The following is a 26,464-nucleotide window of genomic DNA, read 5'->3' on the forward strand; positions in this document are numbered from 1 at the left end:
CTGAAGGCAGTTGGGAAGCTCTGCTTTAGAGCTCTGTGCGGTCCACCTGGTGCGACAGGCCTTCCCCAGGGGCTCGTGTGTCCCTCTGTCGGGGAGGGACAGCGCTTCTGCTACCAGGCTGCCCTCCAGGCTTGTATGGGCCGCTCCCTGCTCTGGAGCTCATCCTGTGCGAACATGGTGCTGGCGATTTGAGGGGAAAATAGTGTCTAGAGACAATGGATGCTTTAAACTTACTATGCAGCGGGGCTGGCTGGCCTGCTTTACTGTGGCCTGTGGGCTGCTTTTTATGCCCTTCCCAAGATTCTGCAGCTTTGCATTTTGGTAATGATTTTGCATGTAGGTAACATGGGATGAAATCCTTGCAAGAGATGCTGTCTTTAATTCCTGTTTATTATAAATGGCCTCTTTTGAGTTACAAAAAGAAGCGCCTAATTACATCTCACTAAACATTATAAAGGCACAAAGAACATGAAGTGATTACCAAGGATGTGTAGATATAAACATGGGCGTGGTACGTAGCAGAGCAAGTTCGAAAGGATGTGATATCATTGCGTGACTTTTTTCCCTTGCAGGTGCAGTAAAAATGCTGTTTTAAATGTAGTTACTGTTTGTACTGAAATACTCATTCTTATCATCTTCTGAATTTAAAATATTACAAGATCGTCCGCGTGATTTACCGGGCTGTTGTTCGGGGTGGGGACTTCCATGGCGCAGCAGCGCTTCGGTTGAGTGGCTGTCAGTCTGCAGTGTGAACGGACGTGTGCCCTTTCCCCGTGTCGTCCGCAGGCCGCCAGCCTGGAGTGGAGGAACAAGGAGAATCAGGAAACTGGGTTTAAATTTCTCTTCACGTTGTTTCGAAAGTATTATCTTCCCCATTTGTTTCCGTCGTTTACGAGGCTGACGAACGTCTACAAGCCTGTGCTCGGTGAGTGCTGACCGGTCCCCGGGAGGCCGTCCCGCCCCCGCCAAGTGACCTTCGATTATTTTTAAGCAAAATAATGCTTGTTTCTCATATTTAGTGGTAACTTTATTGTAAGAGGTTTAAAGTTTCTCAGTAAATGACTTTAGCTGTTTGTTCAGACTAAGATCTACTGCAGTTCACAGCAGCAGCAGGGAACCTGTGGCTCCTGCACTCAGAAATAATTTGGTATGTATCATGATACTTTCGGTGTGATTACACTTAGTGAATTTTTTAATGTAAAAACAAGCCAGAATTCCTTACAGTATCCTCTTAGAGGGAGGGGGGTGTGGTGACCCCAGACCTTGCTCAGTGGTGAGGTCGGCCAGCCCCAGCCGCATGGCTGCACAGTCTGCTTTTTTAAAAATATTGGATCTTTCATTCAGCAGATAGTGCTGCCAGCTGCCGGCAGAGGGACAGACATTCGGGTGATTGGGGAATCTCGGGGCAGGAAGCCCCAAGGGATAGGAGACGCAAGGGGATTTCTCACTGAGCTTCTAGAGTTTTCCTTCTGTAAGGAGTGGGGACTCACAGGACAGAAACATCTCCGGTGGAGATGGGGGCAGCCAGTCTTCCTCTCTCTGTTATTTTAAAAAGGGTGAAATTTGTTCAGATGAATAATCAAGAGCAGTTCTGGCGGGGGAAAGGTCACAGCAGACGCTGCTCCACCCGGGGAACGTGGACAGCGGAGTCAGGTGACTGTGGGTGCTTCCGTGTGTCCGCACCCTCGGGAAAGGGGAGGGCAGCTGCAGCTTGGCTCATTTAGAAAGTTCTTGACGTCCTGATCATTCACGGTGCTGGAATATGTATTCTGTTAGCTATATTTATTTGGGCATTTTTTTCAAAAATTGTTTCTGATCTTCTCAGTAGTCCATATATGCATTGTAGAAAATATGATGTGTTGTGAATATCCATGGAATGAGAGTGTTTTGCTGAGAACTTTTCTGCCTCATGCAGGTGCCTTCAGGTGTATAAAGATTGGTGAGAGTCGAGCTCACAGCAAGTAGCATCTCAGATTCCATACCACGTAATCCTCGTATTGACTGTGGGATTTAAAGAATGAGAAAAAGACTTATTTTTATTTCTTTAAAAATGGTGGTATCTGATATCTTGAAGATGAAACATGACTTTATGAATTCTTTTAGACATAAAGTAGACTATACTAATTCCCTTTCTTTCTTTCTTTCTTTAATGGCAGTACTGGGGATTGAACCCGGGACCTTGTGCATGTTAAGCATATGCTCTACCACTGAGCTATACCCTCCCCCCAATTTCTGTTTCTTTGGGTTCATTTAAAGGGAAAAGTTTATAAAACTAAAGATCATTGGATTTAATTACCATGATGTTGGATGTTAAAATACCTACTATGATTTTTAGAAGTCTGTATATGCTTTTACATTTGTTCCAGTCGTAAGATTAAATTAGTTATAACTTATGCGAAAAAGTTTTCACTGTTATAATCTCATATAATTTCTCAAATGTGTCAAAAAGAGTTACTACCTTTGTTTCTCCACAGCCGTGCGCTGTAGTTGTGTGTAAACGACAGCAGCCACCACTCTGTGTTGGTCAGGTTGCAGGGCGGAATCGGAAACAGGTCTACCAGAGGTGCTGTTTTAATTATTTCTGGTTCTTTAATCTCAGCTGTTATTTAAACCACCAAACAGGTGTCCATCTAATTAGAAACGGAAGCGTTTGTGGGGCTGACATAACGCTGAGATTCACTGACCGAATCGGGCGGTCTTGTTTTCCCGCAGACATCCCCCACTCCAGGCCGAAGCCGGTGTACGTCACGACAACTCGAGACAATGAAAACATTTACAGCACGAACGTCCCTTACATGGCAGCTCGAGTTGTTTTTATTAAGTGGATTGTAACTTTCTTTCTGGAAAAAAAGTATCTAACGGGCACACAAAACACTAAAAATGGAGCCGATGTCCTGCCTAAAATCATCCAGGTAAGGCACCCATCGCTTTCTCTTTTCACACTGGTGTCGTGACAGACGCGGACAGGTGCCAAGGTAGCTGACCGTCAGGGTCACTGGCTCTCGCAGGTTGTTGGCTACGGGGCCTCGAGTTTATTAGCTCACCCACCTACCATGCTGGGCCTCAGAGGGAGCCGCGCGTGCGTCACGAGCACTCGTTGTGCTCCGTGGGCATCGTCCAGGCAATCTTGGTGGCGAAGGAGGCGTTCTGGAAGATGCTGCCAAGCGCCCTCCTGGCTCCCTCTCATCTTCCCTCCTTCCCTCAAGTCCCAGTGACCTCTGAGCAGAAGACCCAGGGCCTCTTGCCCCAGGAAGGGCCTCAGGAATTGTGAGGTGGTCCCTGGAGGGAACCTGTGAGACCACCAGGTGTCCCTGGGATCTCAGGGGCAGGGAGGGCCGGCCGCTCAGGATTTCGGGTGATTGTTGAGCTGTCAACGGGCCCCTGGAAGAGGAGGCCGCCTCTCCCCGAGGCCTTGGGTGAGGACCTCTTCTCACATGGAGCCACAGGGCCACTCGCGCTTGGCGGCCTTGGTCACACACACATGCGGTCTCCCAGCGGGCTGCGTAGCTTCTTGCCTTTGTGTGAGGAGAGCAGGATCACTCGTGGCAGGCAGAGCGGCCACTTCATGGAGGAGTCACGGTTTCATTTGCTTCTTAATTGGCCCCAAGAACAGAGCCAGAAAGTGTAGTCCATTTAGTGCAGGTTGGCCAGTGCGCTGGAGGTGCCAGAAGTGTGACCTCTGCCCGAGCTCACGGTGTGCTCGCCTGGGGGCTGAGTACCCCGATGCAGGAGCACTGAGCAGGCCCAGAGCCCGGGCCCCACTGGCCAGCACTGACCGAAGGCCGGGAGGAGCTTGTTTCCAAAGACAACTGAGAGAGGCAGGATGCCAGGAGGATAACAGAAGACTCTCTGCAAAAAAGGTTTTTTTTTTTAAGAAAAAACTTAAATTTCTGAATTTAAAATTTTAATTGGGTAAACCCGAAATGGTAATAGTCACTGCTGAGAACAAAATTGGTCTTCTGAAGCAATACCGCACAACGCTGGTTAAAAAAAAATCAGAGCTGGAAGTCAGAAATGAGTAGTAAGAGCTGGGGACAGGTGCAGACCCACCTTGCAGATACTGTGAGGGCAGAAGGAGGGAAAGGTGAGAGGTAATGACTGAGCTGAGAGTAAGGAAAGTGTACCTGAGCTGGGAAGAGTCATGCCTTAGACCGGAAAGGCCCTCGAGTCCCAGGAAGAATTCGTGAAACAGACGCCGACCTTAACAGACATTTGACTTTCAGGGATGAAGAAAAAAATGATAGAGACTTCCAAACAGAAACCACAGTTATTCCGAAGGAATGAGACAGATATTAGCACTGAATATCTAATCTAATCTGCAAGCCTGGAAGCTAGAACTCGTCTGTCCGTCTGTCTCTTTCTCAGAACCTCACTTCATATCACGTACAAAGCACACGTCACATTGATTTAGGGCCTAAGTTGATTTAAGGTCTAAATATAAAAACCAAGTACTCGAGAACTTGGGGAAAGTCTGGGGGAATGTGTAAATGTGGGAAGTAGTAGGTCGCCTTTGTAGGGATAAGGCCCACAAACCACAGAAGAAAGGAGGTTCGACTTTATTTTTAAAAATAGAAAAAGATTTATATGTCAAAAGATAACATAAAGCCAGGCCCAAGCAATAGACTGTGAGAAGCATCTGTAACATCATGGCTGTTGGGGGAGTTCGTATCTCTGCTGTATAAAGAGCATCTACAAGTCAATAAGAAGACAGCCTAATTGGAAAATGGACAAAGAGGTGAAAGGCAGTTCACGGAAGAGGAAATAAAACTGACTCTGAATTCACCAGCACTCAGGGAAACACAGTTAGTTCTGAGCCATGATGAGAGATCTTTATTCACCCATCAGGTAGACAAAAACAAAAAATCCTCAGGCAGACAAACATTAGCAGGAAATCATGTATTAGAAACCCAGTCACTCTGATAAATTTATTGTTGCATCTTTATGTGGCTGTGCACACAGGCAGTTCCAAATGCCTTCATAGAAAAGATGTAACTTTTTCCTGCCTCATTTCAAAATTTCAGAAAACCATCACCTGCATTTATTGAAAATAAGTCGCTGATTCTTGAAAAATACGTTTGATGACTAGAAGTAGCAGGAACAGCAAACTGAGCACTGCGGCAAGGTGCTCATGTTTTCCTGGCTCTTCGCCCTCGTGAGCCCTCTCCCTTCGTTAGCTCGCTCTTCCGGTGTCGGAAGGGTCTGACCACTTGAACCAGCTGGGAGGATTTTATCATCCAAACAGGCAGAAAAAAAACAACCCAGAACTCAAACTGTCTTAACATAAAAGACGTATTTTCATCTCATGGGAGCTGAGGGCGTGGCTCCCCGCCCGGGCCCCTCTCCCCTCCTCTGCCCTTTTCTCGCGGGGCCCCTTCATCTTCTGCTTCCCTGCTGGTTGCCATGATGCCCGCGGCTGGACGCCACTTTCCCCGTTCAAATTCAGAGACAGTCCAGAAATATAAAGCCCGTCCCCTTTGTCTGAGTGGAACAATATAGGTTACCCACCCACTCCTGGAACCATGCCTAGGCACGGAGTGGCTCAGATCTGGGTGTGTGAACAGCCAGGAGGGCCGAGGCTGGTTCCATGAAACAGACGCCCCTCCACTGGGGTCGGCGTGCTGCCGGCCAGGTGTGTGCCCGCAAGGAGGCGCAGCACGGGTTCCGTGCGGGGAGCGGAGCTGGGGCGGACGGCAGTCCAGGCCACTGCAGCAGCCCCTGCAGACCGGTCGCACTCCTCACAGCAGGTGGTCACGTTAGTTTCCTGTAGCTGCAGTGGCTAACTTCGCAGATTTATTATCCTAAGGGTCTGGGACTCAGAACTCCAAACTCAGCCTCAGTGGGCTAACATCAAGGTGTTGGCAGGTTAGTGCTCCTTCCGGAGGCTCTGGAGGAGGGTCTGCGTCATCACCTCGTCCGGCTTCCAGAGGCCGCCTGTGTGCCTGGCTCTGGGCCCCTCAGCACATCCCCTTTTCTCCCTCCGCCTCCATCTTCACGTCGCCTTCTCGGTGTCTGATCCTCCTGCCTCCTCATGGGCCCTTGTGATGACCATGGGATCACTCGGGCACTCCAGGACATTCCCCCTCCACATCCTCAGTCTTACCTGTGAAGTCCCTTTTGCCACGTAAGGCAGCATATTCAAAGGTTCCGAGGATGAGGGCCTGGACACCTTGCAGGGTGGTGGTCGGCATTCAGCCGGCCAGTCATCCCCTGAGTCCCCTTCTCTGCCTCACAGCTGTTTTCCACCTCCTCTCACACGTGTCTGCCGTGTTCCACACCTCACACTGTACGTGAGAAAAAGCAGCTCAAACAACTGAATACTAAATTTTGGAAATAGAGTTGCAGGAATAAAGGCACATACAATTATATTTTTCTCCTGAAAGTTTTTGTTTGGAATTTGAAATTTAATGTAATTTTACCGGTGTCGAGTGAACACTGTCGGCGTCAGGTGATGCAGAATCTCTCTGCAAAGAATGTAGTGCCCTTATAAAGGCCCTTTCAAGCAGTATTTTAAATGCTACTTCCAAGCAGAGTTCATACTTTTGCCACTGTTACTGTGTTCAGGTTATCTATGAGATTTTTTTTGTATGTCTTTTTCCAAAGTGAACTTACTTCCTTTTGATCTAGAACGAATCCATTTGACAGTATTTTTCACCAGGAAAGAAAGGAATTAATGCATCTTCCAGACTGAGCTCACCAGCCCCTCGGAGAATCTGGTTTGACAGATGTTCCTCTGCGTGGCATCACTCACGGGAGGGTGAAAATACTGTTGCCTGTGCGTCCTGTACCATGTTGGCGACACTGATGGCAAATTCCCCTTTCAGATCTGAAGGTTCTCGATGCATCATTTCAGCTGAAAATGTCCTCAGTGAGCTATTATTTACTTCTTGGTAATTCATTTTTGTCTGAGGTAGAAGTACTTTAGCATGCACGGGAGAAAGCAGAGTGGTGGTGTTAAAATCTCAGCAGCAACTTTTTGTTTTATTATTGGTTTTGTATGCACGTCAATTAAACGTTATCACCCAAAGAAGTCCATGAGAGAATGAAAAGTGGTTTGAGATACCAAGAACAGTTAATCACACTTATTGATATGATAACTCTTTAGTTACATTGTTCAAGTACCACTTTTAATTCTGAACCAGATACGTCAATAATGATTAACAAGCTGTGGGTTTCCTGAAGTTGCTGAACAGTTACAAGAAAACGACTCATGCAAAGTGGCACCCCTGTGGGGGTTTGCGTGTGACACACCACCTGTCTGCTGCCTGCCGCCCCAGGGCTCTGCGTGCTCCTTGAGCTCTAGGCTGTCCCCAACCACGTAGGCAAACTGCAAAGGAGAATTGAGTGATGCTGGGCACCACCAGCAGAGTGACAGCTACATTCTCTTGTTTCACGCGTGCTTGCTGGATGTTCTCATCCGGCCTGACCTTGCGTGTGCACAGGTCTCAGTGTGAGCCGCGGACTGAGAGGAAACCGGGGTTGCCAGCGGAAGGGCTAAGTGACAGCCTACGCTGTGTATTTCCTGAGCCCTGGCTGCGCCCGCCTGGTTCAAGCAGGTATGTCTGTTTCACTGACTAAACGTCCGTCAGATGCCAAAAAGGGAAAATCACCTTTGCCTTTTCCCCTCAAAATCAACTCATACTAAGTAATAATTGAGAATTCCAGCTTGACTGTGGCGGGTGGAAGGGGGCCTCTCTCTCTGTAGTTAACGTGTATTCATGCTCTGACTGTTGATCTTTATAAAAGAGGCAAGAAATGAGTAGACTTGAATTACTAGTTTGTTTTCACTCTCATCATTTACTATAATTATAAATGTCTGTTAAAACACACAAATGTTTTGGAAAGCAGCCTTTTGCTGATGTGGACTGGAGGAGGCTAAGCAAAGCGCCCTTTTATCAGGAGAAACAGTTTTCAGTTAATGGCATGGTGGGAAATTCATCTGTGTTGTCATTATGTTCTATTTGGATAACAGCTCATTTTTAGAAATAACTTTGTGCCGTTAAACATAATTCTTCATATACGTTATTTTAGTAATCTAACCGCTGTGTTATCTTAGTTACTTTCTAATGACCTCAGAGCATAGTGGCTTAAAACAACAACCCTTTAATCTTATTATGTGTTTCACTTTTTGGGTCAGGAATTTGGGTGAGATTTGGTTGTATAGTTCTTATGCTCCATTCACTGAGGTCAAGGGGTGGTGGTCTTCCGCTGGTGGCTGGTTGACCTGGAGGGTCCAGGATGACTTCATTCACGTGCCTGGTACTCGGCTGGGCCCAGCCGGACCTCCCTTTCCACGTAGTCCCTCCAGCAAGGCCGTTGGACGTCTTCCCTGGCTGTTCAGGGCTCCAGGCACAAATGTCCCCAGAGATGCAAAGTGGCAGCGGTCAGCCTCCTGGGCCTGCACCTCAAACTGGCACAGGCGCCTTCCACCCCTCCTTTCTCCTGGTTAACACAGTCCCGTCGGCCACGGGGGCAGAGGGAGGGGATCCAGACCTCACCCAGACCTCACGGAAGGAGGGCCAAAGAAGCTGTGGCCATGTTTAATCTGCCACCTAAGTTCGTATGTCCTTTTTTTTTGGCCTGTGGGGAAAATGAGAGTTACTGATCAAAAAGTCACAGGTTACCGAGCCATCAAGGATGTTAGACTAAATCTCGCCTCCCTGCTTTACAGGTTAAAAATATGTATGTATCAGTTAAAAAGGAGTAAACTTTGTTTTTCTATGGAGGATATTTGATCCATCAAAAAGATGAAATAATTTCCTGAGGGAAACTCATTGCACAGGGTGACAGTGCCTTGATACGCCACTCAGGCCTCACTGCCAGGCATGAAGAGAAAATTACTCTAACTGTAATTTTCTATTAATTTTCTCTAGAAATTATTACTTGGATATCTGCTTTGCTTTCAAGCTGTCCTTGGTAGTTACTCAAATTATTATTTTGTGCTACTCATATCTTGTCACTTCTTGTAAAAAATATTCCCAGTGGGTAGAATTTTAGCAGTATTTGGGCTGTATATTTTTGACACTAAAAAGTAATTTACAAGGATGAAGCGAAATTATACGTCTCTTATATTTGGAGGAAATCTTTAGTTCTAGGGGGAATGAGCAAAAATCAGTTTAAACCTTGTGAGTCATTACACGGATTATTTCATTGTCCTCCTGAAATCTCTAAATAAAAGTTTTGTAAATATTTTAAAGTTCAATCTGAGATTCTGAATTTGAAATTCAGATCAAGGTTTTTTTTTCCTCAGAAAAATATTCTTTAAAGGTATCGACACTCCTCCAATCAAAGTGTCACTTACTTGTATGAATCAGATGATGCTTCCAACACCGCAGCTGCAAAAAGTCCACAGAGAATTTTCAGATCTCTGTGACCACAGAGGAAGGACTGAAGGGCGGAGCCCAAAGGGAATGATGAGATAGGTTTATTTGCACAGTAATTTATTCTGTGATTCTACAGCTATCAACCAAACTGTTTAGGTTTGGATAAATTTCACAGCCTCTGTCCCTGCAATGGTGTGGCAGTTTTTCCGCTGGGATAACAAGAGTTGGGAAGAGGTTAGTTGGTGAATCAGAGAATCAGTCAGTCCGGCCCCGAGCCCCTGTGCTTGGAGCGGTTTTCAGTTGTCACATGGATGGTGGACGGAGCCCTTTCACGTGAGGCGGGTCTCCAGCTTGGCCAGGTGGCCTGGGGTGTCGGAGAGGATCACTCAGAGGTGGCGGTGACTTTCTTCCAGACCGTCGGGGGTGGAGCTGGGGCGCAGGAGAGGACACCGGAGCTGGACGGCGGCGGGGCGGCCGAGCAGGACAGAGGCCCTTCCAACAGCAGCACCCTGTCCGACCGCAGGCGCAGCAGCGGCAGCCTCTGCAGCGTCGACGAGGAGCACCGGCCGGTGTACGAGATGGTGCAGCGCATCCTCCTGTCCACGCGCGGCTACGTCAACTTCGTGAATGAGGTGTTTCGCCAGGTGAGCGCATGCGCGCGCGTGTGACCGCGAAATCCGAGAGGGTTTTGTTCCTCTCCTTTCGCTCGGAATACTGCAAGAGATACAGTGGACAAGCTGGCCTAACTCAGGACTCAGTAGTGACCCCTCTAATCCCACTTTTAATCATCATGCACATTCTCAGCGCAGAGTTCAGATGTGCGTGCGCGCAGCAGAGCGCAGTGCACGAGGCCGGTCGGGGTCCCCTCGGGAGCCGTGGGAACAAGCGCAGGTGAGGCGGCTGGGGCCGGGCGGCTCGCGGGGGGTCTGACGCAGCGGTCGCCCCGGGCGGGCTAGGCCAGCGCGCTGAAGGCAGTGGATGCAGACAGTAACTGGGATGGGGGTGAGGTTTGGTGAGATTCCGGGCAGCCTCGGTGCTGCTCCCGCCAGCCCGGGATGCGCGGTGGAGGAGAGCTTCCGCAGGGCGGTGCTGGTCACTGGCTCCGTCCCCCAGAAACCCGTCTCCTAGCTGGTGTTTTACAGACTGCCTCACGTGACCAATTTGTTGGTCATGAAATAAACTTAGTTGGTCAAAACCAGCATTTTTTAAAATTAGTGAAATAAAGTAAAATAGAGTAGACCAAAAAATTTAACAGTGCAGTACGTGTTGTAAGAATCAATATTTCTTTGTGAAACTTAACGATTTTTTTTTATGTCTGCTATGTATACAAATGCATATATCCTTCTGGAAAATGACTTACTTAGGTTGTGATCTGAAAGGAAGTATTGCTTTAAATTAGATTGTTTTGTTTTTTGGTTGGTTCTGTTTTAAAGAACAATTTTTTTAAGCAATCGTTTTATTTATTTATTTACTTACTTACTTACATGCTTAATTATTTGGAGAGGGAGGTAATTAGGTTTGTTTGTTTGTTTTTGGAGGAGGTACTGGGGGCTGAACCCAGGACCTTGTGCGTGCTAAGCACGCACTGTACCACTTGAGCTATACCCTCCCGGCAAGAACAACTTTATTTCTATCTTGAAAAAAGAGATGAATGTTCATTAGATAAAGCAGTCTCTCTCTCTCTCTCTATATATATGTAATTATAGAGGAGAAGCAAGAACCAGTTCACCCAAAACAATACCATGCCATGTAAGTAACAGCTATAAATGTTAGAAGAGCATCATTCTAGGTGTTTCTCTAAGTGTATATATGACTGCCGGCCTGAGAGCATGAGAAACCAGCTGAGAGGATGCACGTAAGACAGGATGTGAACAGACAGGAAGCAGCCTGGTGGACAGATAGGAGGAAGGACTTACAAATGAGCTAAGAGATATCAACAAACTGGCAGGCAGGCGTAGAAGAACAGACAGGCAGGAGCAGGCCAGCCAGCAGAGGTGGACATATGTGGACAGGTGTAGCTGGACAGCTGGGTGGGCACAGAAAGACAGGCAGACAGAGATGGGAACTTGGCAGGTGGGGGGATGGAGAGGCAGGCAGGTAGCCATGGACAGAGACAGGTGGGACCAGACAGAGGCTGATGGAGTTAAGGTGGGGGCCACAACAGGTGTGTGGAAGCGGCAGGGGTGGGGAGGGGGACCACAGAACAGCTTTATGACAATGGAATTTTTAATTATTAATCAATCTTTAATGTAGTTACTGAACAGTTCTGAATTTTATTTTTACCTGAATTTAACCGAAGAAAAGAAAGCAAAACTGAAGGAATTGTTGAAGTTCCAGTAAATATTCCTTTACCACAAGAGATATTAATTGCTAAAAGATTTGGCCATGGTAAAAAGATTATAATAATGTTAAGGTGTTGGAATCACTTTTTAGCTGCATGTTGTAATTTTAGATAGCATTTGATTTCTTGTGATGATATGTGAAGAAATAAGCAGCCTTGTATTTTTTTCAGCCTCTTCTCCCTGTCTGCTGATTTCATCGTTATAAATTTAAATTTAAATTATAAATTTACCCTCATTTTCAGTCGGTTTGGAATCCTAATGCGCAGAGATATTTAGTCTTGGTTCTGCATTTAGACAGGTTCATCCCTCCCAGTGTCCACAGCCCTGAAATACTTGCTTTGGTTGACTTCCTGTTTGGTCTTATTTTATCACTGAGTGGTGTTTTCAAGAAGATGTCTTGGAAACTTTATTCTCTGAATCCTTTTGTGATAGGAAAGTTTTTCCATTTGCCTTTGCACATGGTCAGTAGTTTAGCTGGGTATAATAATTCCAGGTTACTCTTTCTTCCACTTAGGAATTGATAAATCCGAATTTGTCTAGACAGACAATCAGAAGTTACAGGGAAGCCTCACGAGGACTTCAGTTATACAATTGAGACTTTAGAATGAATATGTTTGACAGTTTAAAGAAATAAAAGACAAGCTTGAGGGGGGAGGGTATAGCTAAAGTGGTAGAGCTTGTGCTTAGCATTCATGAGATCTTGGGTTCAATCCCTAGTACCCACTCTAAAAATAAATAAATAAAATAAATTACACTCCCCACCCACAAAAAAGACACACTTGAAAACGTTTGCAGGAAATAAGAAGCTATAGCAGATGACTAAGCAGATTTGAATAGAAAGAAAATAGAACTTCTAGAGATGAAAAAATGTAATAATTGAAATACTAAAGGAAATCCTCAGTGGGTAAGTTTAATAGCAGATTAAATACAGCTGAAAAGAGAATACATTGGATGACAGGTCAGAAGAAATTAGCCTGAATGCAGCTCTGAGAGACAGAGGTGAAGGGCGTGAGAGGCTGAGGTGGGGAGGTCAGCTAGCACATCTGATGCATGTGTTCAGCATTGAAGTATAGCCAGTTACAATGTGTCAATTTCTGGTTACAGCACAATGTCCCAGTCATGCATATACATACATATATTCATTTTCATATTCTTTTTCATGAAAGGTTATTAAAAGATGCTGAATATAGTTCCCTGGCTGTACAGAAGAAATTTTTTAAATCTATTTTAATGTATAGTGGCTAATATTTGCAAATCTCAAACTGCAAAATTTATCCCTCCCCATCCCTTTTCCCCTGTAAACAAAAGATTGTGTACTGTGTCTGTGAGTCTGTTTCTGTTTTGTAAATGAGTTCATTTAGTGTCCTCTTTTTTCCTCTGTTTTTATTATAAATTTCTCTCAGTTACTGAACGTGTCCTGCTATGACTGGGGCTTTGTCTATATTTCTCCCCAAAGTCTATCAGTGTTTGCTATAAACTGAGAAGGATGAAAATGCATACTGAGAGAGTAAAAGTTGAAGTTGATACTAGATTTAAAGTGAGGGATGAATATTGTTAACCCTTAAAATGTTACAAAAGAGTGTGAAAATACTAATCTAGAGGAGAAGAGGCTGCCTAATGTCACCAGCCTGAAAGTGGAGAATGAGACAGGCGTCTTTAACACAGTTACAGCGGTCGTTACTTTAAACGTAAATGCAGTAATGCTCCAATCAAAAGACAGAAATTATAAGCTTGAATTTTAAACTTATAAACTCTTAAAAAGGCTGTATATTATGTGTAAGGGGACATCCCAAACATATGAATATGGGGAAGTTGAAAGCAAAAAAATAGAAAAAGATGTACCATGCAAACACTAACCAAAAGAAAACTAGAGAGCTGTATTCAAAACAGGCAGGAGTAACTTTGAACAAAAAAAAAAAAAGAGAGAGAGAGAGAGACATTACTAGAGAAAATTCTTAATGGTGAAAGATTCAATTCAAAGGAACATGTAATTCTAAGTCTGTAGTGAAATCTGAACCTGTAATTCAACTAGGAATTTCGCCTCAAACATATGGAGCAAATACTGGTACTGAGTTTTGTTACACGGTTGTCTACATTTGGAATCTGATCATAATAAATCAATATTCTTATGTGCAGATGTGTCAGGGGATTTCTTGGATGTTAAAAAGTTCACATAAATTTGTACAATGCTACAACTGAGTCTCAAGAAAGGAAGGGGGAGAGGAAGAAGAGAAGAAAGAAAAAGGGAAAGAAAGGCTAAAAAGACGAAAAGGAAAAGAAAAGCCCTTTCTGGTGACATTTGCCAGCTTCTGTGGTGGGACTGCTCCCACGACGTCCAGTTCAGGGTACCAGCACCACGTCCCTGAATGTGAACCTGGGAAGAGACGTTTTAACCAGCAGTGCTGTTATGTTGGTTACCACATCATCTATTTCTGATGCTTTGAGGAAAGTTCTTGGTTGTACAATTATTATTGTTCATATACCAATTAATATGGCTGTGTAGGTATGCACTTTGGTTATTTTGTGGCAAAAATATTCAGAATGTGGAAGTCTTTTTAAATTGCATTTTGTTTTCTGGCCCAATTACACGGATGTCTTTTTGTCCTCAGTTAAGTTTGGTGCACACACACACAAATCTCGTGGCCCTGGAGAGTATGTTCACAAGCTGCATGTTTCACTGGGAAGTCTGAAATTGGTGCCGGCCATTGGCAGTGTCTGTCTGGCCGTGGTGACCTGAGCTTGCGTTGAAGGGAGCTGGAAGTAGTTCCTCTTATCATTTTAGGCATTTCTGCTGCCTTCCTGTGACATAGCCATCACCAGAAAAGTGGTTCAAGTGTACAGAAAGTGGATCCTCCAAGACAAACCCGTGTTCATGGAGGAACCGGACGTAAAGGAAGCTGCCCAAGAAGATGCTGAGAAGTTGGGATTTTCAGAGACGGATACCACGGAGGTATGTTTCATCACCTGCTGTTGAGTTGGGAGCATCTGTGTTTTAGCGAAGCACACCTGCTCGGTCGAGGGTCACAGTCAGGGCGTGGGCAGACCCTCTCTTTGTTGTCATGTGTGATGCTCCTGGGTTGCTGAGTTGCATGAGCGCCTGCCTTGGGGAGGCTGCTTCCGGGCCCCGTTCAAGGTCCTCGGGCACCTCCTACCCTCTGGCGGCCACACGTGCGTGGCGGCTTCTTTATTCCCCATTGCCTGAGAACCTTTTAGTAAGCCAGCATGCTTCATGTCTCCGCAGGAGACTAAAAATGTCACGGCCTTATCAGTGCTGTGTTTCAGTAAGCAGTACTTGATACAGTAAACTTAGAGTGTTTTGGCAGACTTTTCCTGAACAGCGGTCAGTTCCAAATGTTGCACACTTGAAAGGCCTAACCGAGTGTTTATTATCCCTGCTGTGAGCCGGGCTGCAGGGCTGGGCGCTGTCCTTGGAGAGGGGTGCTGCCAGGATGTACCTTTCGTTCCACGTTAGATGAAGCTGCAGGTTGGATGAATCTAGAATGACAGGTGGTCCTTTGCTTTTTTTTTTTTTCCAATTGAAGTACGGTCAGTTATAATATGTTAGTTTCTGGTGTATAGCGTCATGTTTCAGTCATACATATATATAAATTGTTTTTATATTTTTTTTCATTATAGGTTACTACAAGATATTAAATATAGTTCCCTGTGCTGTACAGAAGAAATTTGTTTTTTATCTAGTGGTTAACCTTTGCAAATCTCAGACTCCCAAATTTGTCCCTTCCCACCCCCTTTCCCCGGTAACCATAAGATTATTACTATGTCTGCAAGTCTGTTTCTGTTTTGTAGATGAGTTCATTAGTGTCCCGAGGGTCGTCTTCTTGACACACAAAAGAAACTTAGGTCATATTTATATTTCTGGCAAGCTCTTTGGAAATCTAGGCTGAGAACTATTTCTACAAGTGGGTGTTCGTCATAGCAATTAACAACAAACATTAAAAAATACTCATAACCAAAAGTGTATCACTCGGAAGCATCTATGTTAATGCTGTAATTCTTCAATGTTGGTGAAATCATTTTAATAACTAATCACGAGGTCAAAATAAACAGTCACTCTCATTCAGTCATTGGACAGACATCACCTATTTATTTCTTCAGCACGTGCTAAGCGCTAAGAGCTGTTTTAGGTGATGGAGGGAGAATGGTGAACAAAACGGAAACGAGACTTGCTCCTAGAACCTGTGTTTGCACGCATTCTGATGAGCGGAAGGAGTTAAACGTGCGACGCCTCCTTCCCGCTCTGCTGACTGACTGTTGTTTCCCAAAGGCCTCGTCGGAAAGTTCCGGTCACAAGCGGTCTTCCAGCTGGGGTCGCTCCTACTCGTTCACCAGCGCGGTGAGCAGAGGCTGCGTGACAGAGGAGGAGAACAGGAGCGTGAAGGCGGGGGCCCAGGCCGCGCTGCAGGTACGCGGGGGCCGCGCCGCCAGGCCCGCACACGCAGTCAGTCCGAGCGCTGCTCACCGGGGGGACGGCACTGAAGCATGTGACGCTCTCCGGCAGCTCTCGTCCTGAGTCTTCTTCCTGGTTGCCCGCCCTCAGTGTGTGGAGGTTTTTTTCTAATCAAAGGAGACATGTGAACCGGTTGCAGCTTTTCGAGAGGGGTTGTTAAAGCGTGAATATGAAATGACTGAGATTTAAACCTTCAAAGTGTCTTCTGAACCCACATGGGTAGGGAGTTGCCTGGATTCTAATTTGCAAGACAAGCTTGGTGGTTACATAATCTCCTATGTAATATTCCTCTTAACAATCGCCTGTGTTTATGACGAGTGACGATCAATGCAGTGATTTTTATAAGTTTATCTGAATGAGTATCTGAATTAGAACTGATAGCTTTTGGGAATGTTGGAGGGAGCAACTTTGGTTATCACTCGATCTCCCCCAGCTGGGAGATTTTGTCTCAGAGATGCGGATGGGTCCCTCTTGGGTCCCTCCAGCTTGACGGCTGTGAGAAGTGTAAGTGAAAACTTCTCTGTCCCCTGCTCCCCGGCCCCCACCCTCCATCCCGTATCCCGGTTGAGCTGTGCCAGTGCAGCCTCCCACACCCAGGCCAGGCGAGGGGTCCTGGGACTCGTGGGCGTGCTCGTTACCCAGTGTTCAGTGATGCCGCGTTCCTGTCGTCTGTCTCTTGAGAGGTTTCCTTATCGCGGGATCCTTTCTGTTTTCAAGTTAATTGCCAGTTTCATATACTGTAACAAATGAATTTTCTCAGTTTTCTTTGAGAAACAGGAAATAATTTGAAATTAGCTTTAGAAAAATCAGGATGGTTTTACCTGATTAGCTTCAGAGAACTGGCAAAGCTAAGTGTCACCTGGGCTGTCCCAGAGCGGTCCCTGCCCTGCCCTCTTGCTCCCAGATCCTGGCCGCGTGCCGTGATGAGCCGTCCCCTCTCCCCCTGCAGTCCGTGGGGGTTGCAGGCGCCTGTTACTTCCCTGGTCCAGATGAGTTGCTTGTTTTCTTGGAAAGGAGAAGTTACATCCACTTGGATGAGCCAAGAAAATTTTTTTCTGCCTGATTATGGCTCTACCGTTGTGAAGAGTGTCGAGCACGGATTTAAACAGCTGTTTTTGTTCCCGCGTGTCTAGTTCCTTGGTCCTTTACTTGGTTAATTGGGAAAAGGCGGCCCGGTGGGGGTTCGATGAGACAGTGCTGTTCTGCAGTTGCTTTTGACAAGCACAGTTTGGACGTATTAATTTCGTTGGTTTGTTTTTACTGTAACCAATACTAACACGGTAATAAAGACCATGGAGCCGGCATTTGGATGTTTTTCTTAAAAGTAAAATGAAAGAAGTAGCACATCTGAAGACTCCGCACTTTTACTTGGGAGTGTGCAGAGGTTTAAAATCCAAGCAAGAAGCCAAGCGCGTTGAAGTCAAAGGATCTGTGCTGCAGTCTCGTCGATGGCGTACTGCTTAGGAAACTGTCCCTAAAACTGCTGTAGTTCGAGAGTCAGAACGTTCTTTTCTTTTTTTCTTACTTGAAGGCTAGCAAATTCCTCACAACTGCTGCCGTCAACTATTACAGTGCTTGTTCTGTGATTCTTCCTAGGAGGCTGGGACATAATACCTTTTTAATCTTACATAAAATAACCTACGAGGCCGTCAACATTGTAGTTCTCCCACTTGACTTCTGAGTATGTTCCTTTCAATTCCTTTGGTCAGTTTGTGCCTCTGTTTGGAGACGTTGCATTAGGGGATTTCATGCACCTGTCAGCCAGAGAAGCTCTGTCTGTTCCCAGATCCTGAGTGTTTGTCCTGCTGAGCAGGAGGGAGAGCTAAGAGGGACTGTAGCTCTGGAGGATGGAGAAGATACATCCTCGTTACCATTGACAAACCAGGATTCCCTCAAGCGAGGGTCAGAGTGTCACCTGCGAAAATGATAGCGCGGTGTTACGGCGCAGTGGTGCCCAAGCAGTGACTTCCCGCAGGACGGCCTGGACCCCGCGTCTCACGGTTTTCTCCTGAAATACCGCTGAAGGTGGAGAGAGGACAGGGAACTTGTCTCCTAAAGATCTGAGGCAGAGCGGAGAGCAGTTGGCTATCTAAATTTTTTGAAATCTCAGGTTTAATCCCAAGAACTCCCTTAGGTTTGTATTCTGCTGCATAACGCATTTCTCACATTGGAAACACACGCTCTTGGAAGACGTACAGTGTGGGCCACGTGCCTTCGCCTGCTCCCTGGCTCACCGCTGCCCCTTGGGTGGTGCTGGCCGCCTCCAGGCAGCAAAGCTGGACACAAGGGGAGAATCTGTTGGTTCCTTCCGGCCGCTGTCTGACCGTAGCTCCTCCCCACCCACAGACAGCGATCCTCTCTTACCTTTTTAGAAACATTTTTGAGGGGATGTCAAGAAGAAGTCTTCAGAAGCCTTTGTGATTCATGAATTTCCAAAGCTGCAGTATTTATTTGTAAGAGCTATGTTTTTTCTAGAAAAGGTCTTCCAGGCGTCAGTATTTAAGAGATTCTAAGGGTTGAACTAGAAAAAGTCTGAGTATGTGTTGGTACCACTTGCCGTATGGAAATAACTCAAAGGTAATCTGTTGTCGTGTGAAATTGAAGTCATTCTCTTTAAGCAGAATTTGTTGCGGTTTATCTGTCTGTTTCAGACGTTCTAATGTAAAATTTGTTGATTTTCAGGTCTTTTTGACAAACGCTGCAAACGTCTTTTTGCTGGAACCATGTGTTGAAGTTCCCGTGCTCTTGAAAGAGCAAGTTGATGCCTGTAAGGCTGTTTTGAATATTTTTAGGCGCATGATAATGGAACTTACAATGAATAAAAAGACGTGGTGAGTCTATTTTGAATTAATTAATGTTGTGAAACAGATGTTTTTGTTTTTGAACATAACAGTTAAAAGGTTAAAGCCTCCACTTATTAAATAGCTTTACAAAGTTAACAGTAAGATGATGATCAGTCTTTTGTAACATTTCCTGGGAATTACGAGGGTAAGTATCCAGCACTTTGATAGTTCATTTATTTTCATTATGAGTTTTTAAAACCGTTCTCCAATTAAGAGTAAGTAGTCATTTTACTTAAGTAGATTTTTTCCATTTTAAACCGTCATCAAACAGTTCTGTGGAAAAGCAGTAACTGGTGTTTTGTAGTATCATTTTTCGTGAGCCCAGGAGGGCTGGCTAATTGGTCCAGAACACTTGTAACTGACTGTGCTGCTCTGAATTTTAAGTTTTAAATTCGTTTGGAAAAGCCAGTATTTTACGCGTTAAACTGTCAGAGTGCAGTCAGAACCACGGTGGCGGCATGCAGGTCTGACACACGTCTGTGAGCCGCTTTCCCTTCCGCTGCTCGTCTTTGTGTGGAGTTTTTGTGTTTATAACACCCCAGAAGCAAGCGCGGCACGGGACTTTCCGCACTGAGTGTCCTCAGGTCCCTCCAGCCCCCGAGGTGTTTTCAGGGATTCTCCGCTTGGAACAGAGCCTGGAGCCCCTCCTACCTGCTCCCCTTCCTTCCATGCGGGGAAGGCAGCCTCTGGCTTCTGCCTTCCAAGAGCTTCTCCAGTCAGTCCCTCGCATGTCCTCTCGCCCGGGCTGCGCCCTCACTGCCAACCTGACTGCGGTCAGCATCCTCCGTGGTGATCTCCGGTCTTGGCTCACTGCAGACTCGTGCAGGCGGGACCTTCCCCAGAAATGCGCGGGGTCCCCATGACTGAGCCTGTGCTCTGGGTGCTTCATTTGCACCCAGGGTGCTGTGGGAAGAGTCTGTCTGCAGTCGGTGGAACTTTAACTGCAGATGAGGTAGAACTGAGCTGGCAGGACCTCCAGTCCATCACGTCCAGCTCTCCTTTCTCAGCTGAGGGAAGGGTGGACTGGAGGAAGCCGGCAGGCAGGAAGTTCACAAATACAGAAACCACAAGTATCAAAATGACCCTTCTAAGATGTGCATTCCAGTGTCACCTTTCCCAGATTTTCCACCTAGCACCATGTGCCAAGAGCAGTAGTGAGAGCGTTAACAGCGATGAACAAGTGAGTGCAATGCCGTGTCCCTAACGTGGAAGTGATGGGAAAGGCCGGTGCCCTCACCTGAGACCTCAGCTCCTCCTACCTGTTGTATCCTGTGCTTTTGATGGTCTTTTTCCTTTGAAAACTCTCTGAATTCTGCATACCAGTCAATCAGTAATATTTTGATATTTCTGGATCACCTTTTTTTGGGGTGAAAATTCTAGAAAATAAAATTAATTCTTCTCCGTTCTTTAATAATTCAGAGATTTCCAACTAAAAATACAGAAAAATCAAATTATAGAAATAGATGAAAATACTCACCAAAAAGAAAAAAATAGTCAGTAGAGTGTAGACGGGGATGTGATAATTCCCGAACAGATTTTCTTAGGTATTGAGGTACCAGACAGCCCCTGAACACCATCCCTCCCTCCATCCAGTAAATGACTAGCCAGCTTCCACGTGAGGACACAGGCTGAGCCAGACAAGGTTCTCGTCCTCGAAGCCCCGAGAGACACAGCGAGCACAGAAGCACCTCTAGGTGAGTGAGGCGTGCGAGGAGATGGGGGCAAAGTGAAGGACAGAGAGGCCAGAGGAGAGGCCCTCGCCCCACCCTGCCAGCCTCGCTGACGTCCTGGGCCCCTGGGAGCTGGCTGCACTGTCCCCTCCTAGAGGAGTGGCCAGGAGTCAGTGCTTCATGAAGTGCAAAGGAACAAGCTGAGGTCAAACTGTGAGGCAAGGAGTTTTCCAGACTGGAAATAGTTTTTCGCCCTTTTCTCCTTCAGGAGACTGCATGGGGATGTCATGGTTACTCAGCTGTCACAGGCTCAGAAATTAAATCTGCGCTCAGTCTGCGTCAGTCTGCCTCCATCAGGTGTGCACGGCTCGATGGCAGTCCTATGATGGAGGTTTTATTTGAAAATTACGTTTCTTGTTCTCATGTCTGCAGGATGGGTGTGGAAGGGACAGTGTTTCCTTGTCTTACACATCATGTGACATGTGCAGACAGGGGTGATGCTGGCTGCTGCCCTCCCCACCCCGGGACAGGGCCCCGGGGACCCCAGATGTGGGGGACAGCAGGCTGTCCCCAGCTCTGCCCCGTTTCTCCCCTCATCCTCCTCCACATCACACGTGTGCCCAGAGCCCTGACCCCACAGCTCTTCCCCGGAGCCTGCAGACTCTGCAGGCGGCATCGGGCAGGCCCACTGGCAGAGCGGGTGGCAGTGTGGACGTGCACCCGCAGAGACCCCGGGCAGAGGCCAGCGGGGTGAGCTCCAAGTGGGGCAGGAGGTCCTAGAGGTCATTGTGCCGTGAGAGGTTTGAGGTTCAGCCTCACGTGGAGAGAAAGTACTGTTCCGGGTGCAGAAGTAGGAGAAAAGAGTAAAGGAGCTGTGACTTACTTGCATATCTGACAGTCCGACCTGGGCCAGGTCACTCTGTCCAGTTCTTGATTTTATCACTGAAGAGCAAGGCCAAGGAGGAAGTTACAAGGATGAGCAGAGGGTTCGTGAACAAGATCTCGAAAGGAAGGACCAGGCAGTCTCCCTCAGAGAACGCATGGGCTCCCTGGTGCAAAGGGGAACTTGTTTCCACGGCGTCTGGGGCCAAATCTGAAGACTGGACTGCAAGAAAGGAAGGTGCCCTCTGGCCGTGCCGGAGAATCGCCGTCGTTGTCATAGAGTGATTTCGTCTCTCTGGTGTTTTTTCCTCGTCAGGGACCTTTGGCGTAACCCTCCTTCCCCCTTGGAGGAGCGCTATGACAGACATCATGGCCACGGTTCTTGGGTGCACCCTGTGTGTGCATGGATCCAGAACTTTCCAGGCACAGAGCTCCGTGCCTGGCGCACCCAGTGGTGACCTGTCCCAGCCCTCGTTCCAGGGGACTGCTGTGGAGCCCAGCCACCCGATGCTGCTGACCACAGACCCCCGGGGAGGGGGGACCAGAAGTCTCGGGCTCTTTGCTGTCACACAGACAGAGGGGGCCCTCTCAGGTTAAGTGATGGACCTGAAATTGAAGTGGCCTGCATGAGTTCAAAGAGGCACAGCTCCTCCCCGAGCGCCGCAGAGGGGAGAGCAGCCTCGCCTCCCTGTCTCCGCGGGGAGGACGCCAGGCTGGGGTAAGGCCTGCTTTATGCTGTCTGTCAATGTGGACCAAGGAGGCGTATTTTCAGAACTGTGGCAGCAGAAGGGAGCTTATTTGAATAAATATGGTATTCATTTTGTAACTGGCATTAAGATACTTTCGAGTAACACGTGATTATCAATTTTGCAGAGTTCTTCAAAGAATTTCTTGTGCCTATGATTTCAAGTGCTTTGGAGATGTGATTAATCATATGAGCTTTTCTTTTGGGGCCCAGGGAACAGATGTTGCAAATACTCCTCAGGATAACAGAAGCTGTCATGCAGAAGCCGAAGGATAAGCAAATAAAGGACTTGTTTGCCCAGAGCTTGGCAGGGTTACTGTTCAGGGTAAGTGTTTTTTATTAAAACACTGCAAATGCAAGAAATGAATTGGATTTTTACGGCAAATTGGTTTTATTCATTGAGAATTTCTAGAATACAATGGACTAACTTTAAATGTCTAGAAGTTTAATTCAAAAACTTCCTTCTGAGCTTCGTCATGAAGGTTGCAATCTGCTCACAGTTCTCACTGGGCTTCTTTAGGCCCCCACCTTTCAGCCGTCTGCTTCCTCTTTTGATTTGCTGAAGGTTGTTGGAAATTAGGAAGACGGCAGTTGCTGATGGCCTTGGTGCAGGGCCAGGTGAATCCGAGGAGGAGGAGGTGGAGGCGGACAGAAGCATGGGAGTGGGAGGAGGGTAGGTGAGGCTCCTTCCTGAAATAAAAACCTGTGGCCCCTGGGGTGCTGGGTGGTCGTGTTTAAAGCCACAGGACTCAATGGGCCCCCAGGGAGAGAGTGCGGTAGGAGAGGAGGGGCGTCTGCATGATGGATGGAGGAGCTGAGCCAGCAGAGATGCTGAGGAGGGGAGGCCTGGGGCCAGGAGGGAGAACAGGCCCCTGTGTCCTGCACACTTGGGGAGTGGGGAGCGCTGAGTAAGGGGAGACGGCCAGGTGAGCGTTGCTTGCATGAGATGTCAGTGTCTGAGAACGTTCTAGGGGAGCGAGGCCCACCTGGCGTGGGTGGAGGTCCCAGCTGTGGTCCAGGCTTGGCGGAGGTATTGATGTGGGAGGGAGGAAGGGAGGGCCGGGTTTAAGGGAGGTGGAATTAACATTTGCTGCTCGACAACCAGGGGGATGGTCCAGGGAGGGGAGCAGGACAGTCTGGGGGAGAGAGAGCTTGGAGGTGCAGTCCTGGCCCGGTGAGGAGGCCAAGGGCCCAGGAGATGGCTGTGCCTCTCACATACCATACGGTGAGAGGGGCCCAGCACGAGTGCTCCGATGTCATCCTGAGCGGAGAGGGGAGAAGGCGGTGATGGACTGACTTTCTGGGAAGAAGTGGAAAGGGCCCTGCGGGCGGCAGCCTGCGCAGCGCCGCCCTGGGACGCACTGGTGTTGGTGGGAGGCGCGGTGTTTATGAAGCACTTCTGGAGGAGGATCGTGTGAAAGATGCTGGGAAAATGAGGCGTGCTTACAAATAGGGGCCTTGGTCCAATGGACGAGCTGACTCTGAGGGATCCTCTGGGGAAAGCCGCGTGGGTCATGAGCTGGACGTGACAGCGCGGTGGGAGGCTGACGTCCCTCCGCAGGGACTGGAAGGTGCCTTTGGAGGTCATGTGGTAAGAGCATACCCAGAGAACAGGCAGGATCTGTAGGGGAACATGACAGAAAGATAACTTAGTTCTTTAAATAAAGCTAAAGATTCCCATTGTAACACAGGAGAACCCAACTGTTCTCGTTAATTTTAAATAATTGAATATGACTGAACAGTCTTGACTTCACGGAAAATGCGTGACAGGCCACGGAAGTAATTGGCACACGCTCACAGTGCACAGCTTTCACTGCACGGCCTTCGCTGGATCCGGGGAGAGGTCACCACGCCCTTGGGTGTGTCCAGCTTTGCAGAGCTGTCCCCTGTGGGCTGGCACTGCCCACCTGCCTTCGTTCACCTGGACACACAGACCCTCCGCTCCCCGTCTCTGCCTCCCAGAGCATCTCATGGTCGTGATGGAGCCAGGCTGCCGAGTGATGTGGACCAGAACCAGGCTTAGGCCGGTGGGGTGCCCGGGCCTCACTCCTCACAGTTGTCTGGTCCTTCGTCTGTCGTGTGTCTTAGAATTAGAGCGAGAACTTGTCACTAAATGAAGCAAGAATCTCCTATGGAGTTGTGTTTTTTGTTTGTTTGATTTTGGGTTTTGGGGGGGAATCCCTTTCCTTAATGGAAAAATCTTGTCAGTTCTTACTTGATTAGTTTTGAGTCCATTATTATTAGTGAATTTGATGTCACTGTTGTTAGTATTTTGGCAGCGGTTCAGTGGATCGAAAGGGGTGCTTATATTAAGAACGAACCATAAAATAGCAGAGAGAAGGTGTGTGTTTTGGAGTGAGACAGATGCAGGGTTCTGACCCCGTCTCTGACACTTCCTGGCTGTGTGGCCTCGAGCAAATCACTGCATCTCTCTGGGTCCCTTCCCTAACCTGCCCCAGTCAGGAAAGGGCCTCTTCCTGCCTTGCAGGGTTGTCGTAAGAATCAGAGCGGAGGCACCTGGGATTTATGATCGTCTGCGGACCTCCCAGGTTCTTCTGTGATGTCCTTGGAGGAGGACAACGTGGCAGGTCGGGCAGATCTTCCAGCTGGTCCGGTGGCCTCGTCTCAGTCCCGTCCTACAATCGAAATCGCTCGCGTGGTCATGTAGACCGTCTACAGTTGCCAGATACTCGGGTTTCAAAATTTTGAATAAGGGGCTGTGAAAGGGGACAAGGAATTTTAAGGCGCTGTTATCCTTTTATCTTTTGCTACTTTTCCCTTTGCTTTTTCTCTGTCGTCACTTGAGTTGGCAAATTTTCTTCCAATGACAGTTGAGGTTTAAAGAGATTTTTTTAATTGAAGTGCAGTCAGTTTGCAGTGTTGTGTTGGTTTCTCGTGTGCAGCACAGTGATTCAGTTTTACATATGTACATTCCTTTTCATATTCCTTCTCATGGTAGGCTGTCGCAAGGTATTGAAGACAGTTCCCAGGGCTAGATAGTCGAGTTTTGCCTCGTTTTAAACACTTAACGAGTGACGGTGATTGCCATGGTGATGCCTTGTGCGCTGGTGTCAGGGCTCAGTGTGGCCTCCTGCTTGCCGCTCTGAAGCACGTGAGGAAGCCTGGACCACAGTCCTGCTGTGTGTAGTGTGAGCCAGAACCTCAGAGCTGTGTGGTCCCCTCGGGACGTGGACGCAGAAACACACAGCGTGGTTGGTGGGGGACCTTTTGAGAAGAGGAGTGATTGACTAGTGAAGGTGTCTTCTACACCTGGGAGCCAAGAGGCATTTGCTAAAGCCTGAAATTCAGTCTCGAAGGAACCTCGGGGACGCCTTTATCCAGTTTCTTACCTTCAGCGAGAAATGGGACTCCAGAAAAGCCACGTAAATCGTCCAGGGCACAGACCAGCTTAGTGACAGAACCGAGTCTGAGACCCTCTCCCTCCCTCTTCCTCTCAGAAAAGGGAAGCGGATGGAGGGGTGCCCCGCCTTCGCGTCTGAAGGTGCCCTCCCCGCCGACCGTCCGGGCTGTGGTTGCGGATGCCGTGCGGCGCCTGGTCATGTGCGTGTGCGGGGCTTGGCTGAGGACAGTTGTATGAGCTGCGGGGAGTCATGGTTCTGTCCTCGTCTAATGACCATATGAAGCCAGTGCAGGCCACCCGGGTTAGGGCGAGGCGCACCCCCCCCACCTGCTTTTAAACCCGAGGCCAGTGCCCTGAGCACCGTGAGCCGAGTCCCGGTGACTTTGCCAGGCTTTGCCTTCTCCCCCTACTCTGTACGGTTGTATTTTTGCTTTCCTGTTTATTAATTTCACTGTGTGCGTGCACTTTATGGTAATGGCCTCAAGCTCATTTTGAAAACAGGAGTGTAACAGTGAATAAATAGAAGCCAGCATTTAGTCATAACACAAACGTGTAATGAAGTATTAAAAACCGTAAGTGATAGTTATTTTAATTTTTCCTTTTGCATTGTCCTTAATTTTTAAAAACTTTCTTCGTCTTAGAGTCAAGATTTTAAATGAGTCTTTAGAACCTTGTTTTCAATATACTCAATTATTTTAGCTCAGCATTAACATTTTTATCCATTTAAAAAGTGTAGTTAACATGAATTGAAACAGAGAAGAGGAACATTGCCGAAGATGACTTTAAATATGATTTTTCAGGAGGTCAGAGCAGGCCTACCTAGTTACAAATTG

General features: G+C 47.4%; 1 protein-coding gene across 1 annotated transcript in view; it reads left to right on the forward strand.

Moving 5' to 3' along the window:
- The window catches only part of RALGAPA2 (Ral GTPase activating protein catalytic subunit alpha 2), a 266,689-nt gene that overhangs the window by 66,510 nt on the left and 173,715 nt on the right, over positions 1–26,464 (forward strand). The window contains exons 8-14 of the mRNA XM_072943695.1: positions 787–925; positions 2,713–2,912; positions 9,734–9,964; positions 14,445–14,612; positions 15,948–16,085; positions 18,813–18,961; positions 22,484–22,595. Coding sequence (XP_072799796.1) covers positions 787–925; positions 2,713–2,912; positions 9,734–9,964; positions 14,445–14,612; positions 15,948–16,085; positions 18,813–18,961; positions 22,484–22,595 — 1,137 coding nt within the window. The remainder of the gene's footprint in view (positions 1–786; positions 926–2,712; positions 2,913–9,733; positions 9,965–14,444; positions 14,613–15,947; positions 16,086–18,812; positions 18,962–22,483; positions 22,596–26,464) is intronic.

This window comes from Vicugna pacos, chromosome 19 (assembly GCF_048564905.1).
Source record: "Vicugna pacos chromosome 19, VicPac4, whole genome shotgun sequence".
In the NCBI taxonomy this organism is placed as follows: Eukaryota; Metazoa; Chordata; class Mammalia; order Artiodactyla; family Camelidae; genus Vicugna; species Vicugna pacos.